Here is a 19,346-nt window from a genome sequence, read left to right as displayed (position 1 = left end):
TCCCCCCAGAACTTTGCTTCCTATTTAAAGTGCTTGGTTCTTTGTCTTATCTCCCTGCCAAGGAGATAGAAGTCCTTAGTTCAGTTACTGTTTGGAAACATGAATACAATTGGCCATGGAATGGTATCCACTTACTTTAGTGCGTGCTTCTAATTTCTGAGTGACATTTATATCCTCCAAAATTTACATATTTTTATAGGAATTTTATATTTATATTGTAAATATAAAATTTACAATAATTTTATAGGAAGAAAAGGTCAGTTATTAGTGCAATTTACACAAATGACCTTTTGCTCTTAGTTTGACGTTTGTGGAAAGAAGTGATTACTTGATGTGCTTAAAATACAATGCTACTTACTTAGAAATGAAATGGTTGCTCTACAGGTATTTGTTACACCCACACCTTTTCATCCATGCTGGTGGACATCTAGAACGTAAATCAATAGAAATAAATGGGATGGATAGAATTGCTGTCTTGTAGAAATTATGATCCAGTTGAAGAAATAAAAGCCCAACCAACTGTGTGAAAGTCAGTCTTGTTAATATCTTCACAATGAAGAGTGAGGCTTGTCAGAGCATTTTTTTTTTTTTAGTCACTGGCTATTATTTCCCATTTTCCTTTATCTTTTTTTCTTTTTTTCCCATAGTAGAATTGGGGTTTTTGTTGTTGTTCTTGTTGTTGTTGTTTTGTTTTGTTTTGTTTTTGGCAGGGCAGGTGTTCTTGTTTTGTTTCCAAAGAAAGCTAATGCTAGAGCCCATTTCATAAAACAGCTAATAGTGAACCAATCTGACTAATGTCCAAGAGGGAGACCCAGAGCCCCTCTCAATGCCCTGCCCAGTTTCCCTCAACCATAAGCTGCCTTCCTTCTAGCAGCCCGTAGTGTGCCCTGAGAAGCCCCTATATTTCCTGAGAGCACAGTTAGAGAATTGCTGATTTGGAGTGACAAATCTGATTCTCAAGTGTGACTTGTCAAACTATTCATTTATTTATATGCACAGTTGCAAACCACTTTGACAGGCCTTGTGAAAAAATTCTGGGTTTATAAATTTGAATGAGCTCTGAGTCTTGTGGGGGAAGCAGACAGGTCAATAGCTCCAGTGCAACGGGGGTGTGTGTTATCACAGACAAAAGATGGTGAGGACTGACTCAGCTTACAGCCTTTCAGAAAAGGCCTCAGCAGGTTGGAGGGACATGAAATGACCCTTGAAGTGTAGAGAGGAACTTTTCCTAGAAAACAAAGGTGCGGAAAACAGGTTGATTATGTGTCTGTCTTACCGCATAGACAGTGTCACACATGATGCCAGTTGAAAGGTTTGGATATGCACCTACCTTCCTCCTTGCAGGATATAATTACTACAAGTACAGACACAAATCATTTTGAGAGCCATCCAATGGTTGACTCTTTGACTGCTTAGGGGTGCTTAGGTATACTTAAATATACACATTTTTGTTTTCCTTCTAAGGTTAAATTAACAAATACAGTCAGAAATCCGGCTTTCTCGTTGTTGACCCTGAGTCTCCTCAAATAATAACAATAATAGTAGTAGTAATAATATCAACTTATGGAGTACCTATCATGGGTGGGTAGTGTGTTGGGATGTTAGAGACATCATTTCATTTACTTTTAAAAGATGCCTATGAGGGGTGTGTTATTTGTTTATATTTTTTAGGTGGTTAGAACTAAGGCTTAGCGAAGTTAAACATCACAGCTAAAGTTACACACTTTTAATCATAGAAATGCGTTCACTTCCAGGAAGATCTGACTCCAAAGTTTTGTGTAATCTTCAGTACCACCAGGTAGGCCTTTAGTTAGTTTTCCAATGTAATGCAGTGTCCATCTGTGGAGCCAAAAGCAGAACATCATACTATATACATTACTTATTCATTTTTTTTTAGTTAAGACTAAAACTCTTCTAAAAACAGTGATATATACAGTCACATTCTAATTTTCTATCAATAAAAGGTATAGAATAAGTCTGTATGTAGTTGCATTAGATGGAGTCTTAATTCACACCAATAAAATAAAATAAATCAGTCCTCTTAATGGCTTAGCCTCCTCTGTCTACAATATTCAAATGATTCAAATGACTGATTAGATTTTTTAAATTGTATTTTTTTTAATTTACATCCAAATTAGCATATAGTGCAACAATGATTTCAGGAGTAGATTCTTTAATGCTCCTTACCCATTTAGCCCATCACTCCCTCCCACAACCTCTCCAGTAATCCTCCGTTTGTTCTCCATATTTAAGAGTCTCTTCTGTTTTGTCTCCCTCCCTGTTTTTATATTATTTTTGCTTCCCTTCCCTGATGTTCATCTGTGTTTTAAAGTCCTCATGTGAGTAAAGTTGTATGATGTTTGTCTTTCTCTGATTAATTTCACTTAGCATAATACCCACTCGTTCTATCCACATAGTTGCAAATGGCAAGATTTCACTCTTTTTGATTGCCATGTAATACGCCATTGTGTGTGTGTGTGTGTGTGTGTGTGTGTGTGTGTGAGAGTGTGTATACACCACATCTTCTTTATCCATTCATCCATTGATGGACATTTGAGCTCCTTCCATAATTTGGCTATTGTTGATAGTGCTGCTATAAACATTGGGGTATATGTGTCCCTTCAAAACAGCATCCCTGTATCCCTTGGATAAATACCTGTAGTGCAATTGCTGGGTCGTAGGGTAGTTCTAGTTTTAATTTTTTGAGGAACCTCCATACTGTTTTCCAGAATGGCTGCACCAGCTGGCATTCCCACCAACAGTACAAAAGAGATGCTCTTTCTCCACATCCTTGCCAACATCTGTTGTTGCCTGAGTTATTAACGTTAGCCATTCTGACAGGTGTGAGGTGGTGTCTCGTGGTTTTGATTTGTATTTCCCTGATGTTGAGTGATGTGCCTTCTTTCAAGTGTCAGTTGGCCATCTGGATGTCTTCTTTGGAGAAGTGTCTATTCATGTCTTTTGCCCTTTTCTTCACTGGATTATTTGTTTTTTGGGTGTTGAGTTGGATACGTTCTTTATAGATTTTGGATACTAACCCTTTATCTGATATGTCATTTGCAAATATCTTCTCCCATCCTGTCGGCTGCCTTTTAGTTTTGATGATTGTTTCCTTCACTGTTCAGAAACCTTTTATTTTGATGAGGTCCCAATAGTTCATTTTTGCCTTTGTTTCCCTTTGTTTCCATCCCTCTGGAGATGTGTTGAGTAAGAAGATGCTGCGGCCAAGATCAAAGAGGTATTTGCCTGCTTTCCCCTTGAGGATTTTGATGGCTTCCCTTCTTACATTAGGTCTCTCAAGCATTTTGAGTTGATTTTCGTGTATGGTGTAAGAAAGTAGTCCAGGTTCATTCTTCTGCATGTCACTGTCCAGTTTTCCCAGCACCACTTGCTGAAGAGACTGTCTTTATTCCATTGGATATTCTTTCCTGCTTTGTCACAGATTAGCTGGTCATACGTTTGTGGGTCCATTTCTGGGTTCTCTATTCTGTTCCATTGATCTGAGTGTCTGTTTCGTGCCAGACTGATTAGATTGTTAATTTAACATACAATGTAATTTTTGGTGACATATAGGCATAGATATGCAAATTTGGTAAATAAGGATAAACTCCCTAAGGTCCATGAGGGACTTGATCTAGATATGTAATTATGTATTACAATTAAGAAGAAGATATAATTAGAGTTAGCAGACACGGAGTCACATCTAAGTTGGTATCCCATCCTCAGCCATGTTTGTAAGTTTGGTTCTATAAACTCTGAGGAATACAATAGTTCAGTAGCCAGAAAGGAACCAGAATTGGAGATTCCACTCCCATCTACCACCAAAACCACAATCAGGACAGCAGGGGAAAACATTTCCCAGATATACCACCTTCTGAAATCACTGAAGGACAGAGATAGAGTGAATTTTTTTCTTTTCATGTATTTGTTGTTGAGAGACAGAGCAAGAGCAGAGGAGGGGGAGAGAGAGAGAGAGAGAGAGAGAGAGAGAGAGAGAGAGAGAGAGAGAGACTCCAAAGCAGGCTCCACGCTCTGAGCTGTCAGCACAGAGCCTGACACGGGACTTGAACCCATGAATGGTGAGATCATGACCTGAGCCGAAGTTGGACGTGTAGCTGACTGAGCTACCCAGACGCCCCAGAGGTAGAGTGAAAAGGGAAATAATAATAAATGTCCCAGCCCAAATTCCTCTCTTGCTATGCTTGAGGGAAACCAAGGACCTCAGGGGTAAAATTCCAGGTTTAAGGTCACCTGGCTGTACCTGAATCTCTTCTGTTTCAGAGTATGCTTCATATACAACTTTACATTTGCAAACTTTCAAAGTCTTGAGATCCCACAATAGGCTCATCATCATATATGTAATGAAAGTATAATCAAAATGTCCTGGCAATGTTTGAACTTTCATTCTGCACAGCTCTTTCTGTCTCATTGTGTTTTCAATGGATTCTCCTCTACTTATTTTACGGGCATACTTTTTTTAAAAAAATGCCTTTTAAGTCCTGTGTTCACAAACTTTTTTTGTCCTTTGTCAACTTTATAATTTCCCATGTCTTCTTTTGCTCTGCTTCAGTAGTGAGGCACGTTAGCATATGAATCTGTATTAATTCTCTTTTGTGTTTTCTCCAGAATCCCAAAATACTTCAGCAAATGGAGACACTTTTCTTTCTCTTTCCTTCTCTTCTACTGAACAGTCTCTTTCACTGGATTAATTTAGCTAAACTTTCCATCTGATGCTGTTTTGTTAATGTTAAATCACATTTCCTTAACATTTCACGGGAAACAGCAGCACACTCTGGCATGCTGTTGGAATAAAGACATATCATGACACCAAATAATTATGTTATTTAGCAACTACTCTTGTCTGCCATCTCCTAATCAGTCACCATTCAGTCACCCAGAATCTGTGTTTGTGTTGTGTGTCAGCCACTACAAAGCTGGTGCTTAAATTATTTGCATATATTAAATAAAGAGTCATATTTTGATACATTTTAAGGTCTGAATATCTGATGCTTGGTTTTTGCTTTGGAATTTAGGACAGTTGAACCTGGGACTTAACTTTGAAACATTTGGCTGTTGGCACCGATTAATTACACATGAGGCATCAAATACAACTGCAGAAAATCAGGAATTAAAAAAAAAATTTGACACTGGTAGCAGTGACGTTTTGACTTCCATATAAATTGAGAGGTGTTTGAGTGCATTTTAATCTCCAGGTAACACTTCTCAACAATCCTTTGCGAGTTAAACCCTTACGGTTTGCTGTGTAATGACCCCCAAATTATGTTTGATTAATCCTTTCTAGGGAAGCATATCTTTAGTTATTTAATGTGTTTAAAATATATGTTCCTCTAGTTTATTGGGAGTGGTGATAAAGGGGTAACATAACAGCACCCATGCATGCCTGTTTTCCTCTAGGGCACCAAGAGAAATGTGCCTTGTGGCAAAACATAGCAATGTTGAATTTATTTGTGCTGCCAATTAGTGATGCCCCTTCATGTAGGTTTTCATTTTTTACTTTCCTTGCCTTAGCCACCTCCCATTGCACATATAAATTTAAACACGCTGTGCCTAATGTAACTCTGTTCCAGAGACCCAAGAAACACTATTATTTGTCTGGAGCTAGGACAGAGGCAAAGAAAATACTACAGACATAACTGCTGTATTTTCTGTGAGTCAGTTAGTTAGGAATGCCCACCTCCCCCCCAACAGAGTCCATATCAACACAATAACTTTAAAAGATTTTAGGATGGCCTTTGTTAAAACTTCAGTTTCAAGATTGGAACTGCACGAAAGAATGATTAAGGTTTGCTGTATATACTCAAGTCTTATCCTTGGTTAGACTGATTTGAATGTATCTCTTCTTGTGCTACTTTATATGGCAGTCTGCAAAGTAACAGAAAGTCAATTAGCCAAATAATGACTTTGCTTATACCTCTACCTAGCGTCCATTTTTACACACAGGTTATTTGTCTAAGTGGCTTTCTGTTGGTTTCCTGTATGTTCTCATAATATGAATAAATATACACGTAGACCTACAAAAAAAAGGCTAAAGATTTCAGAGTAAATACAATCAAAAAGCGTATTTATTAAGTATTTATGAATTGTAGGTATTCTTAGAAAATACAAAGAAATAAAGAGTAACAGTTACCATGTTGGGGGCTTTCATTATCTTCCAGGCTAATGCCCAGCATTTTAAAAATATTTTAAAATGTAATTCTCAAAACATACCAATGTTGTTATTATTTCCATTATCCCCAGGTACAGGTATATCTTACAAGGAAATCAAGCAAGTGCTTCCAATGTGCAACAGCCATAAAGGGAGAACCAGCACACAGACAAAGCAAGCAGACTTTAGAGTCCATTGTCTTAAAATCCCCGCAGTTACCTCAAAAAACTCAGCTTTACAGTCTATTTAGAGAATGAACACTTGTCTAAAAAGATAATTATAACAAAGGACCCAGGGCAATACAATGAAGCAAAGACAGTCTTTTCAACAAATACTACTGGAACAATTGGACACCAACATGCAAAATAAATTTTTTTTAATGAATCTAGACACAGACCTTACACCTTTCACAAAAATGAATTCAAAATGGATCATAGACCTAAACATAGAAACAAAGCTATAAAACTCCCAGAAGGTAAGGAGCTGGGGGAAAACTTAGATGGCCTTGGGTGTGGCCATGACTTTAAAATTTTTTTTTTAATTTTTATTTATTAAAAACAATTTTTTAACGTTTATTCATTTTTTGATAGAGAGAGACAGAGAGTGAGTGGGGGAGGGGCAGAGAGAGAAGGAGACACAGAATCCGAAGCAGGCTCCAGGATGAACTGACAGCACAGAGCCCGACGCGGGGCTCGAACTCACAGACCTCGAAATCATGACCTGAGCTGAAGTCGAACGCTTAACCGACTGAGCCACCCAGGCACCCCAAAATTTTTATTTATTTTTGAGAGAGAGACAGAGTGTGTGTGGAAGAATCACAGAGAGAGAGAGAGGGAGACATGGAATCTGAAGCAGGCTCCAAGCTCTGAGCTGTCAGCACAGAGCCCCACGCGGGGCTTGAACTCATGAACTGCGAGATCATGACTTGAGCCAAAGTTGGACACTCAGAAGACTGAGCCACCCAGGCACCCCTGGCCATGACTTTTTAGATAAAACACCAGAGGCAGACTCATGAAGAAAACATACAATAAGCTGGACTTAATTAAAATAATTGTAAAAAAACAACTGCACTGTGAAAGACAATGTCAACAGAAGGAGAAGTCAAGCCACAGACTAGGAAAAAATATCTGTAAGAGACACATCTGATAAAGAACTGTTATCTAAAATACACAAACAATGATTAAAATTCAGGGATAAGAAAATAATTATCATAAAAAAAATGGGTCAAAGACCTGAACAGACACCTCCCCAAACAAGATATACAGATGGCAAACACACATTTGAAGATTCTCCACATCATATGTTATCAGGAACATGCATATTAAATTGAAATACTACTACAGGACTATTGGAATGGCATAATCTGGAATACAAACACTAAATGGTCAGGATGTAGAGCAGTAGGAACTCTTATTCATTTCTGATGGGAATTCAAAATGGTATAGCCACTTTAGGAAACAGTTTGGAGGTTTCCCACAAAACTAAACATGTTATTTCCATACAATGCACGTATCATACCTGTTAACATTTACCCAAAGGACTTGAAACTTGTCTCCATACAAACCCCTGCACTCTATAATTTATAGTATCTTTATTCATAATTGCCAAAACTTGGAAACAAGCAAGATATTCTTCAGTAAGTAAATGAATAAATATACTGTGCCACATCCAGACACGGGGATATTAGTAAGTGCTAAAAAGAAATGAGCTATCAAGCCATGAAAAGATATGGAGGAATTTTAAATGCATATTACTAAGTGAAAGAAACCAATCTGAAAGGTTACATACTGGGTGATTGCAATTATGTGACATTTTGGAAAAGGCAAAACTTTGGAGACAGTAAAATATCAGATTGCCAGGGGTTAGGAGAAGGAAGAATGAATAGTTGGAGCACAGAAGATTGTTAAGACAGTGAAAATTCTTGGTGTGATAGTATAATGATGGATACCTGTTATTAAAAATTTTTTTCCAAACCCCAAGCATGTACAACACTAAGGGTGAATCCTAAGGTAAACTCTGGCCCCTGGATGATTATGATGTGTCAGTGTGGATTCCTCACTTGTAACAAGTGTACCACCAGTGGGAATGTTGATAATGGGAGGAGCTATGCATGTGTAGGGGTATATGGGATATCTGTACCCTTCTCTCAATTTTATTATGAACCTAAAATTCCTGTGATAAAAAAAAAAGAAAGAAAAGAAGAAAGGGGCGGCTGAGTGGCTCAGTCACTTGAGCATCTGACTTCGGCACAGGTCATGATTTCATGGTTCGTGGGTTTGAGCCCCACATCAGGCTATGTGCTGACAGCTCAGAGCCTGGAGCCTGCTTTGGATTCCTTGTCTCCTTCTTTCTCTGGCCCTCCCCTGCTCGTGCTCAATCTCTCTCTGTCTCTCTCTGTCTCTGTCTGTCTCTCTCTCTCTCTCTCTCAAAAGCAAATAAACATTAAAAATTAAAAAAAAAAGAAAAGTCAAAATACAAGGCAGCATAATGATTCATATAATGATTCAATAGAAAAAGTGCTGACTCAGGATTAGAAGACTACATCCTGGCTATGTTTAAATTATTAAAAATTACTAATCTTTAATATTTTGAAAAAGAGGAAGAAAAGTGCTGCAGTTTGGTAGAGAAATCTGCTTTCCCAGGTTCTCCGGGAAACAGAGCTAAGATTGAGGCAGTTAAAGACAGGCAGCAAAATGCAGGCTATTTTATTGCACTAGCCACTGACTCATTTTAAGAATACAGACTCATAACTGGTAGTTTGGCGTCAGTCAGCCACATAGAGTATCTCCAGGCAGAAACTACATGGGAAAAGTCTTTGGAAGGAAAGAAAAAGGGTTATCTGTTGGCTGCCATTTTGCGGGTGGGCTTGTATTATCTGGACCTTTGACAACCAATGACACTAAGATAACCTGAGAGAATGTCTGAAACAGTGGGAATCAAGAGTAGCTTTGGGAAGTTGGATGAGATTCAGCTAAGCAAATTGGAGTGCAAATCCTCAGGTATTTGAGGAAGAGCCTCTATCCAGGTTTTCATCTGGCAGTTCTGTGAAGGAGACACTCTTAAGAAATATTTGCAAATTATGAACATTTGTTTTCTCTCTGAGACTTATACAACGCTTTCCTGAAAAGAATATTTGTGTTTTTTTCTTGAATGGCAGATAAACGAGAGACAAATAACATCTTCCATGAATTTTCTTGAATGTTCTGGTATACATTTCCTCTCGTTTAGAACTGACTCAATATTGTAAGTGTATTGTGCTTTACTGAGAATGATCTACATCATTTAGTAGAGAGGTAGATTTTTTCTGTCACCCATTCAATCATCTCTCGAGACAGCACTTCATTTTTATTCTATCTCATCTCTTTCTCTTTTTTGTTGTTTGTGTGGGTTTATCTCATTTTTCTTTCTTTTTTTCTTACTGCTCTGATGGTCATGGAAGGAATGATAAAATAGGGTTGCACTAATTCATTGATTAAATCTTTAAATTACCTTTGGCCAGAGGTGTAAGCTATTTCTTGTGTATAATTGCCATTAGAGCTATTTAAAGTTATTGACATAAAAAGATGGAAAGGAGGAACTTTATTCTGATTTAAATGAGCAAGCTTTGCTATTTACTTGTTTGTAGATCATGTCAGTCATTTTTTGTAGCTTGCTAAAATAAGGAATTTTTAAAAGATAGCTTATTAAATGACAGTGAAATTGGCATAGATATTATACCTTAACTATGATAATCAGGTGCTAAAATTATTAAAATGTAATATCAACATTTGATCTAAAATGGATTCCAGTGGGATATTTTACCTAAAACCTAAATTGTGTAGAGTTAGAATTTATACACACTTTCCTACTTCTTATCTAACTCATTTTAATCCAATCTATTTTACATTTTTGAGATATCAGTAAAATTAGTCCGTCAATTAAAATTTCATGGTCTACGGTATTATCTTTAGACAGAACTGGAAGCAGTACTCCAGTTAATAATTTAACTATAAAAATAGCAGTATTGCTCTAGTTTCAGCAATAAAAAATTATAATTGTGCGATGTCCTAATTTCTTTTAGTTCATGAAATTTAGCTACTGCTAGTATTCTCCATCCTCAAACTTTGTGATGGGTGATGGCTGATATCAAACAAACAAAATAAGAGCCTTCTTCATTTTTATTCATGTGGGATCTATGTATATAGATTTGTTTTCTGTATGTAGGGTAACCAAAGGTTGAATATACATTAGATCCACTGTAGTCATAACTACATGTGAATGTGAATCTCTATTATATTTAGGACGTGTAGGATGAATAGGTTATCACATGCAACCCAGGAAAGCAAGGATAAAAACATTCTACATTAGTCTTTCTGTAGTTCCTTATAATGACACAAGAGTTGACATACATGTTTCAGGTAAAAGAGTCCTATGACTTCACTTGATTGGTAATTCATCTCCCTGGTATTTCATTCACAATAACTCATCAAGAAGAAGTCAAAGGATATGAAATCTGGCAAATGGGTTGAATATTACTTTTGTTTTCTGTTTATGCCACTAACATTCCTTGACAGTAGAAAGATTGAAATGTTGGATGTTCAGTCACTTAATATATAGTGTTCCTTCAACTTATCCATTAACCTTGAAATGTTTACTTATGTTGGTGGCGCAGTTTTCCACATTTTCCATTTTCTCATGCCCCTATAAAAATCTACCAATGTCACCTGACTGTCAGATACAGCATGTAGTTCTGAATTTCTAACTTTTTAATGCACAGAATGCAATTAGAGGAATAGTGTGGTACATTACAAATGCCAACTATTAATTTTTCAAATGTTGAATAGTGATGATACATCTACACATGTAAATGTCTTTAAATTCTAATTTTCACAGAACATTTTAAATGCAAATGCCTTAGTTTGTGATTTAATCATCTGAATAGAGTACTAAGCTTTGGTAATATAGGGAAAGTTTTTTTCTTCTTTCTTTTTTATTCTTTCTTTAATGTTTATTTATTTTTGAGAGAGAGAGAGAGAGAGAGAGGGAGAGAGAGAGAGAGAGAGAGACAGAGAGAGAGACAGAGCCTGAGTGGGGAGGAGCAGAGCTAGAGAGGGAGACAGAATCTGAAGCAGGCTTCAGGCTCCAAGCTGTCAGCACAGAGCTGGACACGGGGCTTGAACTCACACAGCGAGATCCTGACCTGAGCTGAAGTTGGAGGCTTAACCAACTGAGCCATATAGGTGCCCCTAGGGAAAGTTTTTCTATTCAATTGTGTGAACAGTTTAAATATTCTAATTAAGTGAATACTTAAGAATAGAGACTTGGGAGGGGGAGGAAGGGTGTTTATTGCTAAAGTGTGAATTGATTATATTGAAAGTGTTAAGGAGGAAATATACATACAATGTAAGTTGAGTATCAGAACATAATGCCAAATCCAACACAATCAGGGACTGATAACCATGTGTTAGTGAAAACCTCAAAATGTGCTGCTGAATCCAATCAGACAAAAGGATTTTAAGACATCAGGCATGAGTAAGAGTCAAAATGAGAATCAAAAATCCTAGGGGTACCTGGATGGCTCAGTTGGTTAAACATTTGCCTCTTGATTTTGGCTCAGGTCATAGTCTCATAGTTTGTGAGATCAAGCCCTGTGTCAGGCTCTGCTCTGACAGCATGGAGCCTGCTTGGGATTCTCTCTCTCCCTCTCTCTCTCTGCTCTGCTCCTACCAACACAGGTATGTGCTCTCTCTCTCTCTCTTTCTTGCACTATAAACAAATATTTAAAGAAAAATTCCTAGTCTGAGTTGTGCAGTAGAGCAAAGGCAAAAGACTAGTATCAATGAAGAGTAAGCATGAGATTAATAGCTAGCATTTAATTAATTCAATTATCATAGCAACCCTATTTTCCATCCCATAATAAAAATGAGAACATTGTGGATCAGAAAGAGTAGTTTGACAATTACACAGACAGGAGGTTGCGTGAATTCAACGAAGCCTCTTAGGCAGTGAAACTTAATGCTGGGAACAGTCTTTCTGGCATTAGGCTCCTTTCAAGACGCCTGGCATACACCTCTCGAGTCTCTTTGTTCAAAGTGAAGTGTGACAAAAAACAATGTTGTCAGTGTTCATGGAGTTACAAAAGTGCCTATATTCTTTGGAACAATGAGAAACTGGTTCATTAAAAACCTACCTATTGCCTGCTAACTAACAATCAGGCATAGTGCTAGCATTTTCAATAGTTTCCATCACTTACTCCTCACAACTCTGACACAGATAATACTAATATCCCCAAGGTACAAGTGAGAAGCTGAGGACTTGGCATGTTGAGTAACTTGGCCATTTGTTACAAATGTTAAATCTTAGGGCCCAGATTCAGTAACAGCAGTTTGACCCTAAACTTCAGGTTTGCTAATAACTTTGCTAATAATAGCCTACTGCATAGGATGGCATAGAAAAGAATAAAGAGAATTCTTAGTATTAGTATTGCCATCATTATTATCTCATGTTTATGTTTAACACTCTCCCAATGTGGGAGATATCAAACTTGCCTTTAAGATTTCACAAAAATTTAGAACCCTGAGAAAATATGCATATGGACCCTGAAGGTGAGATTAACAGTCTCCAATATTGAAAAAAAAAAAAAAAAGAATCTCCAATGTTAAAGATCATTCTATGCAAAGATATGTACATATATAAAATATGTAAACTGCTCAGGTTTGTGATCTTAGGAACTATACTACCAGTAAACTATGCTTTAGAAACTTGAAATGAAAAAGCACCTGCTCAGGTAGTTGCTTCCTGTTCTAAAGAAAAAGAGAGATCAGAATCTTGGCCCTACAATATGTAGTGGGTAATTTCAGCAAATTACTGCTACTTTCCGTGTCTAAGTTTCCCCATCAGGAAACTTGGGGATGGTAACAATTGTGAGTCCCGTCTGACCTAAAGATTCAGCGATTTGGTATTTATTATACAATTAGTACAGTACCTGTGCAGAGTCAATTTGTAAATATAGTTCATAACCTCCTTCAATTTTGACCACTGTGTTTAATCATAGAGATGTGTATCCTTGCTAATTAACACCCTAGTTCTCTATTTCTATTGTTAACATCTAACATTGAGTCTTGAACTCAATAGATATTAGTATTTGCTGAATACATTTGGAAGGAATAAAGTCTTAGCATTGCTCCATTTCTATTTGTATATTTAAATTGGTATTAGAGTTTCTTTGTTATTTCCCTTTATCTATTGCACCCACCCCCACTTGCCTCCCCTCTGGCAACCACCAGTTTGTTCTCTGTATTTAAGACTTTTTTTTGTCTCTTTCTTTCTTTGTTTCACTTCTTAGATTCCACATATAAGTGAAATCATATGGTATTTGTCTTACACTATATATTTCACTTAGTATTGTATCCTGAAGGTCCAGCCCTATTGTTGCAAATGGCGAGATCTCATTCTTTTTTTTCTGGTTGAGTAATATTCCATTGAGTAATACATACCACACATTATTTATCCATTCTTCTATGGATGGATACTTGGGTTGCTTCCCTATCTTGGCTATCAGAAGTAATGCTGTGGGGTGCCTGGGTGACTTGGTTAAGTGTCTGACTTTGGCTCAGGTCATAATCTCGTGGTGCACAAGTTCGAGCCTTGTGTTGGGCTCTGTGCTGACAGCTCAGAGCCTGGAGTCTGTTTCAGATCCTGTGTCTCCCTCACTCTCTGCCCCTCCCCTGCTCTTACCCTGTCTCTCTCTCTTTCTCTCAACACACACACACACACACACACATTTTTTTAAAAAAAGAAGTAATGCTGGAATAAATATAAGTGTGCATGTATCTGTTTGAATTTGTGCTTTTTTTTCCTTTGGGTAAATACCTAGTAGAAGAATTACTGGGTCATATGATAATTATATTTTTAATTTCTTGAAGAACTTCCATATGGTTTTCCAAAGTGGCTGTACCAGTCTGCGTTCCCAGTAACAGTGCGAAGGTTTCTTTTTCTCCACATCCTTACCAACACTTGTTATTTCCCACCCTTGTTATTTCTTGTCTTTTTGATGTTAGCCATTAGGAACAGGTGTGAGGTGATATCTCATTGTGGTTTTGATTTACATTTCCCTGATGATTAGTGATGTTGAGCATCTTTTCATGTTTCTGTTGCCTTCTGTGTGTCTTCTTTGGAAAAATGTTTATTCTGGTCCTCTGTTCATTTTTAAATTGGATTATCTTTTTGTGGGGGGTGTTGAGTTGTATAACGTCTTTATATATGTTGGGTATTCACCACTTATTGGATTATATTTTTTGCAAATATCTTCTGCCATTCAATAAGTTGATTTGTCATTTTGTTGATGTTTTCCTTTGCTGTGCAAAAGCTTCTTATTTTGGTCTAGTAAGTAGTCTAACTTTGCTTTTGTGTCCCTTTCCAGAGGAAACATATCTAAAAGAATATTTCTACAGCTGATATTTTCTTCTAGGAGTTTCATGGTTTTAGGTCTCACATTTAGGTCTTTAGTCCATTTTGAGTTTATTTTTGTGTATGGTGTAAGGAAGTGATCTAGTTTCATTCTTTTGCATGTAGCCATCCAGTTTTCCCAGCACCAGTTGTTGGACAGACTGTCTTTTTCTCATTGCATATTCTTGCTTCTGTTGTCATGGATTAATTGAGCATATAATCGTGGGTTTGTTTCTGGACTCTCTATTCTGTTTGAAAATTACTAATGAATTTTCAGAAGCTGTACCACATTAAATGATGCTCACATATTTTCAGTTATGCTTTTATTGTCTATTAGCAGTATAATTTCTACAGTAAGTCCTAATATGAATATAAATATATATATTATATAGTAAATCAATTTATTGCCTTATGCTTCCTTCTCTATAACTCTATTCTCTTGGCTAATTATTCAAAAAATCTTTATGTTTATTACTAGAATATTTTATCACTTTTTTGATACTTAAACTTACCTTACTTGTGGCTGTGTTTTGTTTTAAACACTAAAGATGTTTATATGAAATCAAGATGGAATACTTTAATGTATTTTATTAATATGTCTTTTCCAACCCTCTAGATACCATTTTAAACTATCTTCTAGAATATTCTAAAAGCAGAATAGAAAAATTCAAACTTTATCTTTCTCTATGAATATTACCAAAACCATGAATTAAAATGTTACAGTTAATTTTTATGGGTGCATTCTTCCTTATCTGAAAATGTCAACTGTTTAGTACAGTTTTATCTTAGTTGGGTCTTTCTTTCTTTCTTTCTTTTAATCATTTCTGGTAAGCCATATTTTAATATGTAATAGAGCTGGAAATTCTCACTTTACTATTTTTGGTTCAATTATTCTGCATAAAATTAGGGCTCTGATTATGTGGTTTGATTCCATCTATATTATCATAGATTAAGTTTTCTTACTGTATTTTAACTTCTTATTGTTTGAAAAAATTAAATAAGTTGAAATACTCATACTATTTATTGTGTTATAAGATTTCCAGTTATAGTTAAACCTCTATCTTTTTATATCTTAGATTGCTACTGAATGATTTTTTAATCATCTGTTTTTAATAAGTGATAAATCAGTGCGGTTACTAGTTTGGTTACTTTTATAAAATATCTAGATTTAACATTTTTTTATTTTTATACAGTTTTGCATATTGCTCTTATAAACAAAGTATGGTTTCTTAGAAATAAAGATAATCTTTACAGACTAAAGTTTAACTTATAATTAATTGATCACTGCTTCTCAAACTTTATTGTGGACTGATCAGTGAATATCTTGTTAAAATGCAAGGTTTGATTCAGGAGGTCTGGGATGAGACCAAATTTGAGAAGCAAACACAATATGACTCTTCTAAGGGCATCTAATGATGACTCAACAGGAATTTCTTGAACGTCATAATTAACAAGCAGAATGAGAAAAAAAAAAACGTGGAGAATTTGTTTACTGCAAATTACTATGGATGCTTCTGGATAGAGGATGAGTGCTAGAGATAATTAGATATAACTTTCAATTCATTCTCTAATACTTAAGAGCTATTTAATTTTGGGCAGATAGTAATTTTTCCTAGTCTTAATTCTTATTCTTTCAAACAGTCTAGGCTGTTGAGAAATATTGGTTCACTGATTAAGATTTCACAGAAACTTGGTTAAGCCTCCAACTTGGCTCAGGTCATGATCTCATGGTTTGTGAAGTCAAGCCCTGAGTCGGGCTCTGTGCTGACAGCTCGGAGCCTGGAGCCTGCTTCAGATTTTGTGTCTCCCTTTCTCTCTGGTCCACCCCTACTCGCACTCTTTCTCTTTCTCTCTCTCTCAAAAATAAATAAACATTAAAATAATATTAATAAAAAAGATTTCAATAAAAATAATCAATTTCAATCATGACAATTTCAATTCAATTTAACAAACATTACTAAACATTTACCATGAGCCTGAAAAGGATAGTGGACTCAGGGTAATATTAAACCACTTTTTTTTTTTTTTAATTTTTTCAACGTTTTTTATTTATTTTTGGGACAGAGAGAGACAGAGCATGAACGGGGGAGGGGCAGAGAGAGAGGGAGACACAGAATCGGAAACAGGCTCCAGGCTCCGAGCCATCAGCCCAGAGCCTGACGCGGGGCTCGAACTCACGGACCGCGAGATCGTGACCTGGCTGAAGTCGGACGCCTAACCGACTGCGCCACCCAGGCGCCCCTTAAACCACTTTTTATATGAATTGTCCTTTCCTGAAAGCTATGTGAAAAATTATATGACATATAAACATTGGCATTTCTAGCTTGGAAATTTGGATGATGGCGTTTAGATATCAGCATATATATTTTTTATATCACTTAAATTGTTTTATTGGCCAAAATTTAACATTGCTATGTTGTTAAAAAATCCTAGTTTTTCCTAAATACTAGAAGTAAGTGATGTACTCAAATGCTTCTCACACTGACCTCTCCTAATTAAATCAGACATAGAATTATATTTGGCCAGGAGTTTGCTGCATAGTAGAATAGATTTATCACTATGTCATTAATGGTATGATTCCATTGTTAGTGTAAACTGTGATCAAGAAATCTAGACATTTCAGAAAATAAATGAGATATCAAATGTCTGCTGTTGGGAAGCACTCCAAGATAATGACTTAAACAAAAATCTGATTATATGCCGTGGAACATTCTAAACCCAGATGTGGCCCCTGCTACCCACTTGATGGCAGAATGTGGAACACATCACTAATAATAAACCTGACATCAGAACCTGTCTTCCTAAAAATTGTAGTTGGCTGATATTCTCTAGGTTTCAAAGTGGACAGTTAATTATATTAGCTACATTTTGTGTGATACACATATTAGACACAATGATAGGTTTGCAATTAAACACATACTGTTTGGTATTGTTTATAGATACGGCATGCTTGCTAATGGTCATGTCTGTATTTTTTTAAAATTATTGTTGTTACAAATTAGCCTTCATCACTTATTTTTGTACAACCCTGGCTACCTACTAATGTTTTAAGAGCTATTTTTTTAAGTTGTTTAAATTTAAGACATAAAATTGGTCACATGCTTTAATTTTTCTCAGTTTTTTTCCTGCTTATTAAAATATTTGATGGTGATTCTGTCAAGAGACCAATCTTGGGGTTTCCCTGATTACAACAGTGGTCTGATATTTGCTTTTGATTATTTCTGAGTTTCAGAGAAAACTTAAGAATCATTTTATGAAAGATTAGAGCTTCTTAAACTGCTGTCCCTTCATAATGTACTGTATGATGGCATGTATTTTAGGACCATTTACTTCAGTCTGATTCATGAAGACTTCATTATCTTTATGCTCTTACCTTTTTCTATGCAACAGCTGCATAACAGGGTAAGCCTGTGCCCTTTGGCTTTGGAACCATGTCGATGGTTCCTCCAACTCACTAGTTGTGTCAAACACTGTCATTGAGAACTCCATTGTTTGGTGACTGAAAGTGCTAAACAAGAACTGATTTATAAAGCCACAACTAAACAATATGAAAATTAGCTTGCATTTCTCTAACATCAGGTTCAATTTTCACCAGGGAGGTGACTTCTCAAAATGTTCAGTGAATTTGTTATTAATCAAGCAAATGGGCATTGTAGTATCAAGTATCCATTTTATTTTTAATAGGCATCAAAATCAACAGTGATAATTCAAGTGATAGTATAATTAACAACACTGTGTCAGACTAAAAGCAAATGTCATTTATGCTACTTTGGAGATTCAGAGATGCTCACAGTCAAGAATAGAATAAAGGAAAGGAATATGTCCGTGGTTTTAGTAATGTTTTAAAATGAAAGTAACGCTTAAGACTTAGTTTTAAGTGCCTTACTTCTGTTAATTTTGCATTTTATTTTTAGAGTGTTTCTCTCAGAGGATGGCAGCCTCAAGATATATAATGTTACCAGGTCAGATGCCGGATCATACACTTGCACAGCTACAAATCAGTTTGGCATCGCAAAGAACACTGGCAGCCTAGTCGTAAAAGGTATTTTATTATCTTCATTTGTGCTTGATGAACATTGGAGATATGTATGCATATCACAGTCTCTATCATAGTGTCAAACTTGTATCATAGTGTATATGTAAAATATTTGATTTCACAATTTATTTAAGAGTTGCGTTCTCATATTCATTAATAGTATGTTTACGTTGCCAGTGGGATATGTGGTAGATGTGAATATTTTGGCAGTTGAAATGCTGTCAGTGAGTAATTGAACAGAATTAACAACTGCACCTAAAACATTTGAATTTTCATAAATGCCTTATTGTAGGAAGCTATGGACATTTTGATAAAGTCAGTTGATAATATTTTTCTTGGTTCACTTTCCTTCAGAAGCTCTCATTTTACGTGGAATTTTTACATGGATATATGATTGCCAAGTACATAACCAGTTCATTTATTTATATAACTCTAGGTGCAGAGCTGGTGAAATGCAGACTCTCTTGCATACACTTTATAAGTAGTTTGTTTCAAAGAGAATGAAATTAAAACATCTGTGTCTGTAAAAGTCATTATTATATTCCCAACACAGTTAACATATAAGCTCACTTAATTTGTGATGAGAAAACTGCATTCTCCATTCTTCAGACTTTGAAGCCGCTGTCAATCCAAATGTACCTCCATATATCACCGAGGGACATAATTAGTATTCAAGTATCTATTCCCCATCTTTGCCACTTTACTTTGTTGAATCTC

General features: G+C 36.1%; 1 protein-coding gene across 1 annotated transcript in view; it reads left to right on the top strand.

The window, feature by feature from the left end:
- The window catches only part of CNTN6 (contactin 6), a 292,083-nt gene that overhangs the window by 224,913 nt on the left and 47,824 nt on the right, over nucleotides 1–19,346 (top strand). The window contains 1 exon segment of the mRNA XM_058726191.1: nucleotides 18,508–18,635. Within this exon segment, the coding sequence (XP_058582174.1) occupies nucleotides 18,508–18,635 (128 nt within the window).

Source organism: Neofelis nebulosa, chromosome 4 (assembly GCF_028018385.1).
Source record: "Neofelis nebulosa isolate mNeoNeb1 chromosome 4, mNeoNeb1.pri, whole genome shotgun sequence".
In the NCBI taxonomy this organism is placed as follows: domain Eukaryota; kingdom Metazoa; phylum Chordata; class Mammalia; order Carnivora; family Felidae; genus Neofelis; species Neofelis nebulosa.
The sequence above is the reverse complement of the archived record's forward strand: the minus strand, read 5'-3'. Positions and strand labels throughout refer to the sequence as shown.